Source organism: Martes martes, assembly GCF_963455335.1.
Source record: "Martes martes genome assembly, chromosome: 16".
Taxonomy (NCBI): Eukaryota; Metazoa; Chordata; class Mammalia; order Carnivora; family Mustelidae; genus Martes; species Martes martes.
In genome coordinates, this window is record NC_137904.1 from 50429859 (window position 1) to 50443138 (window position 13280).

The 13280-nt window shown below is 50.8% G+C and overlaps 1 protein-coding gene across 2 annotated transcripts in view; it reads left to right on the top strand.

Annotated features, from left to right (window-relative positions):
* MAP3K3 (mitogen-activated protein kinase kinase kinase 3) overlaps positions 1 to 12492 on the top strand; it is a 61818-nt gene extending 49326 nt beyond the window's left edge. Inside the window, exons 8-16 of one of the 2 annotated variants that reach the window (XM_080825460.1) lie at positions 2486 to 2559; positions 4484 to 4551; positions 5288 to 5380; positions 5975 to 6166; positions 6706 to 6854; positions 7508 to 7639; positions 7954 to 8083; positions 8421 to 8598; positions 9703 to 12492. In XM_080825460.1, the coding sequence (XP_080681586.1) occupies positions 2486 to 2559; positions 4484 to 4551; positions 5288 to 5380; positions 5975 to 6166; positions 6706 to 6854; positions 7508 to 7639; positions 7954 to 8083; positions 8421 to 8598; positions 9703 to 9931 (1245 nt within the window). In that variant the 3' untranslated portion in view covers positions 9932 to 12492. The remainder of the gene's footprint in view (positions 1 to 2485; positions 2560 to 4483; positions 4552 to 5287; positions 5381 to 5974; positions 6167 to 6705; positions 6855 to 7507; positions 7640 to 7953; positions 8084 to 8420; positions 8599 to 9702) is intronic. The other variant, XM_080825459.1, reaches the window with a different exon arrangement.
* Positions 12493 to 13280: the final 788 nt, after the last annotated feature.

Genomic DNA, 13280 nt, shown 5'->3' on the forward strand with positions numbered 1-13280 from the left:
TACCATATCCAAATTACACTATAGAAATGCTTACTTTGGGTGAGTTTTTATAATGGTAGCTATATTAGTCATCTGTTCCTACACAACAAATTACCACAAACTTAGCAGTTTAAAAACACCATACAGTTATTATTTTATAATTTCCCTGGGTAAGGAACCTAGGCATGATTTAACGGGGTCCTCCATCCGGGGTTACTTCTTCTTGCTGTCTTTTGGCCAGGGGCCACTCTGAGCTCCTAGAAGCCACTTTCAGTTCCTTGCTACATGGCTCTCTCACAGTGTGGCAGCTTTGTCAAGGCCAGAGGTGAATCTCTTGCTTCAGTCTGTAAAGATGGAGTCATCAAATGTAACGTAATCATGGAAATGAATATGCCACCCCCTTTGCCATAGTCTTGACTAGAAACAATAAGTTCTACCCTTACTTTAGGCGAGGGGTTTATATAAGACTGTGACTCATTGTGGCGGCCACCTTTAGGGTATGCCCACCGCAATGGCTCACCCATTTTAAGGGCTAACTTTTTAACTAGTGGCTCACTTGATGAAAATGGCATTTTGGCTTCGTGAACTCAGCAAGAGTGAGATCTTTGGCTTCACTGTGAAGTCTTTTCGATAAGCTTGCTTTGATTGCATAAGAGAAAGATCTGCTCTTAAAAATGTTGAGGATTTGGTCTGGGAAAGGGAAATTTCTTAAGAGCAAAGCATCCAATAGAAGGGCCAGCACCACCACATGAGGGATTTTACAGAGAACTGATCCTTATAACTTTTCTTTCCCCTAAAACTAATTCTTAAAACTTTTCTTTCCCAGTGATAGCTAACTTCTGTAAAGCATTATCCAAAGTACATAGACTGTGAGAAGCCCTTTATACTGCTGCTTTTTTTTTCTGTAATTCCTGCTTTCCAGATAAATTTATGTTTAGAGCAGTGACCTGGGGTGCTTTTAGTTAAGGATTCCCTTATTGGGTATTTTACTGACCATCCTTTCTGTTTTCTCTAACCAGAGCACTTCTGGCCATCAGCTGTGTTAGAGGTGACTTCGGTGTAAAATCTGAGATTGCGAATGAGTTCATTGCTTTTGTCTCTGTCCTTCCACATGTACCTATATCATGGTCCCTTTACATCTTTGCTTTACCTGGCTACCCTTGGAAGATGTGGGAGTATTGGACTCCTAGTGAGGACAGATTTTTAGACAGAGGCCAAAGAAGAAATGCCTCGGTCCTTCCCCTTAACTAAAGTGAATTGTTCCTGGTAACCAGCAATTCAAGATAAATCCACTTAACAGAGACCAAAACAGTGTAGTATATAGTGAAAGAATATTCAACTGGGACTTTGTTGAAAAGTGAAACTAAGATAGGTTTATTTTGTTTTTTCTTTCATCAGATTAAGGTAATAGTTGCATCTATTTGCTAATTTTTAGAATGAACAAAAGCATGATTCATGTTAAGTTTTTTGGCTAAATTTTTCTAACAAAAATTTTGCTGGCACAATGTAACCTCCTTTACTTCCCCTTTGACTGCTGCGACACTGTTATAAAGAGGGCCCTTTTTTACAGAAGGCTTCATAGGATTCAGTGGATTTTCCAAAGGCCTCTCTTGAATCTTTGGTGTTCTTCCTCCTTCGTCATGCCTTTCATGTTACTGTATTTGCACATTCTTCTGTTAACTGGTCTCGCTTTTAAATTATGGGCAAGATGGACCCTAGTATTAAATAGGAAGGGGTAATTTGAGTTGGAAACTAATTTTATGAATGTTGTTAGTGAATTCTCATAATTCTGATTTTTGCTTCCCTCTGTAATGTTTAACTTTGGATCTCAGACCATGAATACTCTGATAAGAAATCCACTCACGGGCAAAATGAAGGGACATGAGTTGGAGACAAAGCTAACCTGAAGGCTTTTTGTTACCTCATTGACCAAGGGCTGGAGAAACATTTTAACTTACATAGATACTTACTGCCTCCCTTTGAGAACCAGGAACATTTTTCATCTGTATCAGCTGCATAATGCTAGTTTCGTGACTTGAAACAATTCTCCTAACCTTCCTAGACCTGCAGTGGCCTGTCTATGAAACAAAGGCAATACTTGCCTCTGTAAATTTTAAAATTATGAAGTGTAAACAGAAGCATTACAGTCCCACCCATATGCCATGGAAGCCTCCACGGAGTAGTACCAGCTTCCGTGCCGGGCTCCCAGTGTTCATGAGCCAACAAAATGCCAACACGAGAAGTAGCGTCTCTGCTTTGCTCTCCTGGCAGAGCTCCTTGGGATGCCGGCCAGGCATTTTTCTCCCTCCTGGGAAGTTGCCTTTCAAACTACGGGGGAGAATGGTACCTTCCTAACCATTCTTCCCACTGCACAGGCAGAGAAAGGGCACTTTCATATTTTGACAAAAAGGACTATTTGCTGGCCTTGGCTAGGTCAGTGAGCCCTGAGTTACCTAGCTGGGACTGGAGCTGGGGCTGGGGTTTTATTGTGTGACTTGCCTTGCAGATACTGGATCCCCTGAGCAGTGCTGAAAATTCCTTGTCAGGAAGCTGCCAATCCTTGGACAGGTCGGCAGACAGGTATGGGACTGTGGCTGCTTTGGGGGCTAGTGCGTAGGCATGTTTGGGACTGATGGGCTGAGGAAGCAGAGTTAGCTAGTATGTCTCTGATCTAGACGGCAGTCTGCAGGTCCGCGGTTAAAACATCATGCTTCTGGGGAAGAAACCTCTTTATGGGATGCCTAGCCCTCTCCTTAATTTTTCAAGTACCGTGAGAATGTTATGTTTGTGTAATTAGGTGAGTGTAACAATAGCTCACAAGAGCAAGTCACATGCATTAAATGTTTGCTCTGTTATCCCAAGCACTTTACTTGTTTTTAGTTTCTGTGTAATACATGCTGCTCTTGTGCCCTTGGCCTCATTGATGTGATCTGGCCTGAGAAGTAGTGAACCTTCAATGTTTTGGGGCAAATATTGAATTCTTACCTGTGCGTTTACTTTCTTTTTTTTTTTCCTCCAAATGTCTCTGATGGAGTAAGAAACTGGGATAGAAAAACCAGAAAACGAAATATCCAGACTGTCTAGCTTACCACAGTATCTGCTTGGTGTGTAATCTTGTTCTCACACTTGAGGAGGGAACAAGTGCTGTCTTTTACATACCAAATGGTTCTGTAGAGCTGGTTCACCCATCAGCAGGGGTATGTTTAGAGTTGGTTTTGGCACTGATCCAGCCAGTCTCTCACCTTGACCTTGTTATGCCCAATAGCATATTTGATCATGGCTGGCTGGGCTTAGGGCTGGACCAAGTTTGGGGATTTTTTTTTCCTTTGTATAACTGATTAATTGTTCACATGGGTACTGGCCAAATTTGTACTTTGTCTTTCCTAACAGATCTGCAAACTGATGAACACTGTCTTCCCTCTAGACGTCATAGAGTACAGTCATAGTTACTTGTTGGTGCCCAGTTCATAGCATTGCTTGGGGCTTGCTCTTCAACCAGGGGAGCAAGGAGGCCCAGGTAAAAGTGCCAGGAGCTGCTGCCACAAATGGAAGACTCTGCCAGAATAGGGACCGACTCTGATTTTGGATTATCTCCTAAGCTTTATGGCCAAGCAGGGCTGGGAAGTGGGGTGGGCAGCAGAACAAGACCATGGAAGGTCTAGTAGTCGTGAAGTAGGAGGCAGCCCCCGTGTCATTGCCTTGACCGTTTCTGACCCGGGGCCCTCTCAAAAGGCAGTCTCACATGGAAGGTAGAGGACCATTCCAGTGAATTCTAGGAAAGATAGCTGAGCGTACCCACTTGATCCTTGGGTTTTGCCTCCATCCCTCCAATGCTTTGTTTTCATTTCTTTGGGAGTAAAACCCAGTGACCTGGACTTACTCCTTTGAGGCCTGGCCTCACTTGAGCATAGGGCTTTCCTCTCCTCCTTGCAGGATCTGGAGCCACATAGACCCCAGCTCCCCATCAAATATAAGTCAAATAGCTTCCCTTATCCTCTCCATTCCTCAGTTTCCCTATCTCTAAAGTGGGGTGGTGCTTAGTCTGAAAGGAAGATACTTGGTGTTGTTATTTTTATTACTGCCTTGGGCAAGAGATGTTTTGCAACCCATCCCCTGTTACCAAGGTGGGAGGAAAGGGCAAGAAGGGAAAGTGGTGTGCCAGATTCCAAGGTGGAGTTTGTGAGGGCTGGATGAATTGATTCTTCCAGGTCCTGTCAGATTTGGGCCTCAGACTCTTAAGGAGAAAGCAGTAGGCCGAACTCAGAAAAGGGCTGTTTCTCTCAAACTCTGCTTCCCTCCCAAACTGTGAGATTACACACCAAGCAGGCATTGTGGTAAGCTAGGCAGTCTGGATATTTTGTTTTCTGGTTTTTCTATCCCGTGTAATGATGCGGGAGGGAGTCAGAAAAGAGAATCTATCTGGAGATCCTGCCTTCTGCCCTCATGGGAAGCTTTTTGAAGTAGGCTGATGTCTACGTTGTGATTTTGTTTTGTTTTTTTCCAGCCCATCCTTCCGCAAATCAAGAATGTCCCGAGCCCAGAGCTTCCCAGACAACAGACAGGAGTTCTCGGGTGAGTTCCCCAGAGCCTGGAAGAGCACCACGGGGTATCTGGTTGGGACAGCAGGCATTCTGCTTTTGGTAGCCATGTTGGGAAGCCAGGACTGTATTTTTTTTTTTTTTTAAAGATTTATTTATTTATTTATTTGTCAGAGAGAGAGAGAGAGAGAGAGAGAGAGAGAGAGAGAGGAGCGAGAGTGAGCACAAGCAGACAGAGTGGCAGGCAGAGTTGGGAAGCCAGGACTGTATTTTTTTTTTTTTTAAAGATTTATTTATTTATTTATTTGTCAGAGAGAGAGAGAGAGAGAGAGAGAGAGAGAGGAGCGAGAGTGAGCACAAGCAGACAGAGTGGCAGGCAGAGTTGGGAAGCCAGGACTGTATTTTTTTTTTTTTTTAAAGATTTATTTATTTATTTATTTGTCAGAGAGAGAGAGAGAGAGAGAGAGAGAGAGAGAGAGAGAGAGAAGCGAGAGTGAGCACAAGCAGACAGAGTGGCAGGCAGAGGGAGAAGCAGGCTCCCTGCCAAGCAAGGAGCCCGATGTGGGACTCGATCCCAGGACGCTGGGATCATGACCTGAGCCGAAGGCAGCTGCTTAACCAACTGAGCCACCCAGGCGTCCCGCCAGGGCTGTATTTTATCTCTCCTCTGGCCTGCTGCTCTGAGGTCTCAGGTGACATAGGGGCTTAAATGCTCACTCACACTGAGCTGCCCCAAACCAGCGATTCCTCATCTCCTCTGTCTTACTCAGATCGGGAAACTCAGCTGTATGACAAAGGGGTCAAAGGTGGAACCTACCCCCGGCGCTACCATGTGTCTGTGCACCACAAGGACTACAACGAGGGTGAGTAATGCCTCTACCCTGCCCCCTGCTGGCTGCCTCAGAATAGACATGGGTAGAACTTTGCCATCCAAAAGCCACTGCCAGCAGCTGGGCCCAGGCCCTCCAGACCAAATGTTTTCTTTATTCCTGAGGAGCTGTGGCCACACTTGAGGCACTAGAGACAGAGGGGAGATGGGTGGAAGGGCGGTGTTTGGAAACCAAGATCCTGCTGCTGGGAACACTGTCCTTGGTCTGAATCCCTAGTGTGCCCCATGGTGCTAGCTCTCCAGCGCCCTCTTCTGCCCCATGGCAGCAGACAGAATGGAGCTTCCGCAAAGGTTTAGGTTTAGGAAGACAGACTGCAGCAGTGGACTGGCCTTGTGAGTGATGTGGTGCCCGAGGGTTAGCCCTGTGCCTTCCCTTTGGCCAGGGCTTCCTGAACCATCCGTGGCTGCTTCCTAATTTCCTGCTTTTGCCCTGATTCTCAGGGTGCTTGGGACATTAGCCATTCTGGCATGGATTAGGTAAAAGGGCAGATGGGATGATGTGGTTTGCACATTTAGCCCTGTGGCCAGGGGTCTGACTTGCTCTACCCTGGCTCCTGCACCCCTTCAGGCAGAAGAACTTTTCCACGAATACGGCGTCATCAAGGCAACCTCTTTACCCTGGTGCCGTCCAGCCGCTCCCTGAGCACAAATGGCGAGAACATGGGTCTGGCAGTGCAATACCTGGACCCCAGAGGGCGCCTGCGGAGTGCGGACAGCGAGAATGCCCTCTCTGTGCAGGAGAGGAATGTGCCGACCAAGTGTGAGGAATGGGCCCTGGCCACAAGGAGACTGCCCCGGTGGGGGGGGGGTGCTCAGACAGGCGGCAGGGCAAGAGGCCAGAGGTCCCCTGGGGCTGTTCAGCCTCACCACACTGGAAGAGCCTGTGGGTCGGCGGCAGATCCCCTAGACCTTAGGCCTCGCTCCACTGTGGTGTGGCATGCCACTCCCCCTCTCTGGTCTTTAGTCTCTCTGTGTTTAAACGGACTCCTCAGTCTTTGCCATATTCAGATGTTTAGGGACTTAGGAAGTAAAGGTATCTAATCAGTTCAGAGGAGTGTTTAACCATGACGGTAGCCAGTCGTCTGTCTCTCAGGACTCCGACTCGGTGGTCCCACTGATCAGGGAGGGCACTGAGCCTGCTCCAGATGGGGGTGGAGATGCTGGGCTGAGAGATGGGAGGGTGCTGGGTGAGCAGGGTCTTGAGCCGGAGGTCCCGTCACAGAGCCTCTGGAGACTTAACAGAAGATCTCAGTAAATAATGTATCTGAGCTAATGCTCTTTCCTTCCATTTTCCTATAGCTCCTAGTGCCCCCATCAATTGGCGCCGTGGGAAGCTCCTGGGCCAGGGTGCCTTTGGCAGGGTCTATCTGTGCTATGATGTGGACACAGGACGTGAACTTGCTTCCAAACAAGTCCAGTTTGATCCAGACAGCCCGGAGACAAGCAAGGTACTGCCTTCCCCATGGTCTGGCTTCCAGTTTCCCCCCTTAACGAGAAATTCCTGTCTCACTGTGTAGATTAACTGCTCAAAAAGCTACAGGTTGCTTCCCCCATCATTCTTCAAGTTCCCTTGTTCTCCACCCTGGCCATGGCCACTGGGCGAAGAGACTGTGGTCCGAAGAAGCATCAGACCCCCTGGGGGAGGGATTAGGTATAAGGAGCTGAGTTGATGCCAAAGTACCAAACCACCCGCACTGAGAGGCAGTGGCCAGCGCCACAAAGAGCAGTACCTGCCCTCCCTCCCCAACGGATGCCTCTCAACCCTCATCCAGGAAGGAGCTTAGCTTTGGAGTTCAGCTTCAGGTGTGGCTTACACTCCAGTCTCAGTGAACAAATGCAGCAGTTATCTTAACTCAGTACCTACACACATTCCCCCACCCCACCGTCTGCCTTCTTCCAGCATGGGAGTGCCACTGTCCCATGGGTCGCCCAGCATTGCATCCCAGGGCCAGACGGTTAAGAGAGTTCCCCTTTGCTCCAGCTGAAGTTCCCAAGGCAGACAGACCCCTCCAAGGTCACTTATTAGGGCAGTCAGAGCTGATTCCAGGTGGGCAGAAGCGGGACCCTGCAAGCCAGGGTAACCACCGGGTCCCTCCCCTAGGAGGTGAGTGCTCTGGAGTGTGAGATCCAGCTGCTGAAGAACCTGCAGCACGAGCGCATAGTGCAGTACTACGGCTGTCTGCGGGACCGTGCCGAGAAGACTCTGACCATCTTCATGGAGTACATGCCGGGGGTATGTGCTCCTCCATGCATGTGGGACACCCACAAAAGAGGCCACCCTGACCTGAGGCTTATAGGGTGGTTGCACTGTCCAGTAAGGACCGCCTGTACCTGGAGCGGAGGGGCCTCCCTCCTGAGTTTAGGTCATATGTTACTTAAGGGTACTGTTCTGGTAACTCTGCCTGGTTACCCCCCAGCAAAGCCAGGGGCATCGCTCACTGGGATTGCCTGAATCATTCCTTTGTTGCAATGCTGGGGGCTGGAAATAGCCTTGCCCCCCTCCCTACCCTTTTCTGAGCTGACTCCCTCTGACTCCTGTGGCTGCAGGGCTCAGTGAAAGACCAGCTAAAGGCCTACGGAGCTCTGACAGAGAGTGTGACCCGCAAGTACACCCGGCAGATCCTGGAGGGCATGTCCTACCTGCATAGCAACATGATCGTTCACCGAGACATCAAGGGTGAGCAGGCACGGGCTGTGGGGTCCCCGAGACTTAGTCACTTAACCATTCTGAATTTTCTGAAAAGTGAGACCCTAATTGCTTCCTTGGGACGTTGGTATGGATTGGTTGGGTAATTGGGGAAGCCACTTGTAGAGTGCTGTGCAGATGTTGGCCATGGTGGTGATTGTTTTGTGCTATAGGGCGGAGCCAGTGGCACTCTGTGTATGTCATGTCTCATTCATGGTAGTCTCCATCCTCCCCTGCAGCGCCATGACCCGGTGGGGAGGGGAAGAGGGTGGATGGTAGAAAATACTCTAGGGCCCAGAGTTGTAGCCTCTGCCCTTTCATGCCTTAGGAGCCAACATCCTCCGAGATTCTGCCGGGAATGTGAAGCTGGGGGACTTCGGGGCCAGCAAGCGCCTGCAGACCATCTGCATGTCAGGCACAGGCATGCGCTCGGTCACTGGCACGCCCTACTGGATGAGCCCCGAGGTGATCAGTGGTGAGGGCTACGGAAGGAAGGCAGATGTGTGGTGAGTGCTGAGGACATGCGGGGATGGCCTCTCCACATGTGGGCTGTCATGACTCTAACTTGGAAATGAGCTGTGGGGGCTGTGCGGTGTGGTGGGAGGAAGAGGAGACTCACCTCTCGGTAGCCACGCCAGGAGGCAGGCTCCATGAGTGCAGGGACGTTGGTGCCCGCCCCAGCACATACGGCAAGTGCATTGCCTTTTAACCCCAAATAGCGCCTATCTGCTATTGATGAGAACTTGGGCCATGGAAAAAATCCCTAGTGTTTGCTAAATTCCTAACAGAAGCAGCACCAGTCTGAAGGCCTGGGTCAGTCTCTGAATCGTAGTAGGATTCTTTCTTTCCAAGCATTCAGAGGACTTGTGTTTGTTCTATCTTCCTTCTTGTGCATCCTCTGAAAGGGCCTGGCAGTTGTGAGAGCATCTCTTCCCCTCAGAACGGTATTGTGGTGGGCTGAGTAATGGTTCCCCAAAGATGCCCATGTAGTAACCCATGCCTTGTTAATGTTTCCTTATGTGGCAGCAAGGCCTTTGCAGATATGCTTAATTTAAGGATTTTGAGATGGGGAGCTTATTCTGGATTATCCAGGGCGGCTCAGGATAATGGGAGTCCTTACAAAGGGGAGGCAGCCGGTGAGAGTAGATAGCAAGAGATGGGACAGTGGAAGCAAGAGACTGGAGTGGTATAAGGAGGGCCCATGAAACAAGGAGTGCTGGCAGCCACTAGAAGCAGAGCCTCCAGAAGGAACAATCCCTGCTGACCCGTTGACTTTAGCCCATTGAGACTAGCTCTAGACTTCTGATCTCCAGAATAATTTTTGTTGTCTTGTGCTCATGGTAATTTGTTACAGTGGCAATAGGAAACTAACACGATTATCTCAGAGCTCTTTCTGTCCATGCCAAGGGGTCTCTTCCCCAATCTAAAGATTCACCCAAGTGGGTGTAGGTCAGTGAAGCCCTTGTAGATGAGGCCTTGGGGACCCCCTACAGAGGTGTCAACCCTCAGCTTGCCCAGTCCTGCCTCAGGGTGTTCTGAGAAAGGTACCTCCTTTCATGATGGTGGGCAGGTCAGGGAGCCTGGGATGACATGGGATTCTCTCTCTCCAGGAGCCTGGGCTGCACTGTGGTAGAGATGCTGACAGAGAAACCACCTTGGGCAGAGTATGAAGCCATGGCTGCCATTTTCAAGATTGCCACCCAGCCCACCAATCCTCAGCTGCCCTCCCACATCTCTGAGCACGGCCGGGACTTCCTGAGGCGCATATTTGTGGAGGCCCGCCAGAGACCTTCGGCTGAGGAGCTGCTCACACACCACTTTGCACAGCTCGTGTACTGAGCTCGCAAGGCACACTGTTGCCAGCTGCCCCTGCTGCACGGGCAAGGGGCTGCCGAGGGGCTCCGCGAAGTTGCTGCTTCTCCCAGGCAATGCTGTGGACCATGGAGCTCCAGTCCAACCAGCGTTCGTCTGCGCCCCTTCCACCACTGGGGCTCAGAGCCACGGCGGGGTGGCTGCAGCCTCAAGGACTGGGAGCCCCCAGCCTGCCAGACCTGAGAGCTCCGGCATCCTAAGCTCCACATGGAGGGGAAGGGGCTAGGAACAGTGTGCAAAGCGCTGAGGGCCTTCCCCTCAGGGCTATGTGTTGATGCCGCAGTCAGCGCCAAAGCCCCATGGGTCTGGGGGCCCAGGACGGACATGAGGGTCTGAATAGTGTTACTTTCATTCAGAGTGTTATTTTGTTTCTCCTCCCATGTCTGGAGACCACCAGGGCATCTCTGGGCTGGATAAGCCCACCCAAGCCTGAGGTAAAGCCCAGCATCCCACAGCCGATGGAAGGCAGAGGCTGGGGCTGTGCTCCCCCCGGAGCCCCCAGATCAGCTTTGCCAGTCCCTGTCCTTTACCAAAGATGAATGAAGCAAATGTTATGCTGCCTTATTCAGGGAAGGAGGAGCCCATCCTGCCTGCCCCCATGACCCCGCACCCCCCCCCCCCAGCAGGGGCTTGAGGTGTGGAACTGCCCCCACTTGGGGGGGGGGAGACCCAGTTTTGTCAATGCAATTGTCTCTGTTTTACAAGTTGGAGTCACTCTTATGCTGTATCCAGTTTCTAAACTGGAGACCGTGTGCCCTCGGGCTCTAAGTATCCCTGCTGTGGGCTTGGGCCTTGGGCTGGATTGGAAAGAGCTGAAGGTAATGGCCTTTGTGTTCCTGACCTGGCACCTTTTCCCCCACTGGAGCAGAAAGGAAGATGGACAGCGTGGTGAGGGAATCTGACCCAGCTGGCTGCCCTGAGCCCTGGGCAGGCTCTTCTGGATAGCCAGGGAAGTTGGATCAGTCTTTCTGTGAGTCGTGACCCTGCTAGGCCAGAGCCCTCTCCGCCTGGTAGAAGGGAGAGCCCGTAAGATGTCACCAACTCTGTCCCAAACTACCATCTCTGATCCTCCTTGGCCAGCCTCGCCCATCCCCATGAGGTCTCACCTCTTTCCCTTCTTAGAGGAGGAATGGTAGCAGGGGTCGGGGAGCCAGTATCTCCAAGCAGCTTAGAGTTGGCCTTATTTACCTCAGCCTGGGCGCTGGTCCTTTCTTCCGGCCCCTCCCCTCCAAAATGTGCCTATTGCTAGAGCTCCTCCCTCCCAACACCCAGTTTCCTTGGGAGTTGTCATTAAAGGAACAATAACAACAACAACAATAACAACGCCAGTGCCCAGGGATGGGCCTCTCTGGGGAGCTTGGGATTAGCGCCAGGCAGCTCATTGCCAGCCATGCCCACTTCCCCATGGGCACCAGAACAAGCCAAAGCCTTCGTTGTATGTTGACGATGCACTTTTATGAATGTAGTTTCTATCGCTGTTTTTAGCCTTTTCACATCATGTAATGTGAGGCCTTGTACTTGTTAATTTATATCTCAGATCATATTTGATGGTTTTTATATATATCAATTCTAGATTGTTACAGGTGATGGACGCCTCAAGAGAGAGAAGAGAAAATGAAAGCAGCTGGTTTTGCAGGAATGTGTGTTGCACGGTGCCAGTTGGGCCTGAGCCCCTCTGTTTCCATCCTTTTCCCCCAGGGGCCTCTGTCAGGCAAGCTCAGCCCTCTGAAGACAGTGAGCATGTGCTCCTGTCTCCACCTCAGCCCTGGCCCAGGGTGGGGACTGGCCCTTCAACTTGACCAAAGCCGCCACGTGGCAGCTCGGCCTCTCCACGACTCCATCCTGATGGCTGTAGCACTCTTCTTGGGCCCACACCCCCGTCCCCAGTCCCTGTTCCCCAAGAGGAAACAGCACAGTGCGGATGCGACAAGACAACTCTGTGTGTCCCAGCTTCAGGCTCTCACAGAGCCCCACCTCCTGGGGTCTTACCTCACAGGGAATGGGTTTTCAAAGTGAATTTGCAAACAGGCCAACAAACGCTGCACTCCAAAAAAAACAAAAGACCCTGATTTTTTTTGTGTGCCAAAAACTGTGGACATGCTGGCTCAGCATCCTCAGGACCAAGCTGTTGCTTAATTTTAATTTATTGTCTTTATATTAAATAACCCAGATAACAAGTTGTGGGCCTAGGACAGCCTGGGCCCGAAGATTCTAAAAGGCAGTCCCCTGGCAGCCCCAGGCTTGCTGTGAGAAGGGCCGTGCTGCCATTTGCTCAGCATTCCATGGGCTATGTCAGCCTTGGCCAGACCTACGTGGAGAGGCCAGGGCTGGGGACAGTCCACACTCCGCCGCCCTCCTGCCCCTCCTGCCCCTCCTATCCACCTCAGCTCTGTGTCTGTGTCTGAATTGTGGATCGTGCAGAAGAACCTGCAGCCATAGTTATTGGACTATATCTCGACCGAGGGCTTGCAGTGCAAAGCCAGGCCAGTGTCGCACATTACTTAGAATAAAAGGGATCATTTATACCCAAGGGGTCCTGTGGCAATGCTTCCAGTTGGGGAGTGGAGAGAGTAGGTGTTTTCCCAGGAGGAGCAGGTATGGTGCCTGGTAACCAGCTTGGGTCCCTCAGCAGAGAACTTGAAATGACTCCAAGCAGGGTCCTAGGCAGGGATGACTTGGTTGATACCACTGCTAGCTCAGAGGTGGTTCCCTTCTCTCCCCCACTTCCAGGAGCTCTGCTGAGGGTGCTTCTGTCAGGACTGATTATCAAGCTGGTACTGTCAGCCACCCCTGACCCAAGTGTCACCAGTGGCTGGGTTCCAGAACTTCATGGCATCTAGGAGTCTTCTCGGTGCAGGGAAGTCCTCCCCTGAGCCGTATTCTGCAGGGCAGGTCTCAGTCATCTCCAGGAGCCACCTCTCTGTTATCTTCCCCTGGCCTATCGGCGGCTGGTGCTTAGCTCAGAGCAAGGAGAGACTGCCCTTGCCCCCATCTGAGGCCTCCGGTGCAGAATTTGGGCCAGCTTTGAATGAGCCTCTCGGTGCTCCTCATGCTGAAGACCCAGTGCCATCTCTGCTGACAAGCAGCTCTGCTGCAAGGGGCAGCGTCTACTTCACACAGCACAGTGGCCCATCTGCCACCAGTTTGAGTACCCGCTCCCTACCCTGACCTATGGGCATGGCATCACTTAGGAACTTACGGTCTTATATCGGGTGCAGTGGCAGCATGTCCCCCCAGGAGTCAGCCCTCTGGCTTCACCAGTTCATGTAGCCCACGGACAGTTTGGGAAAATCAGAACAGATGGGTCTGGGACAGA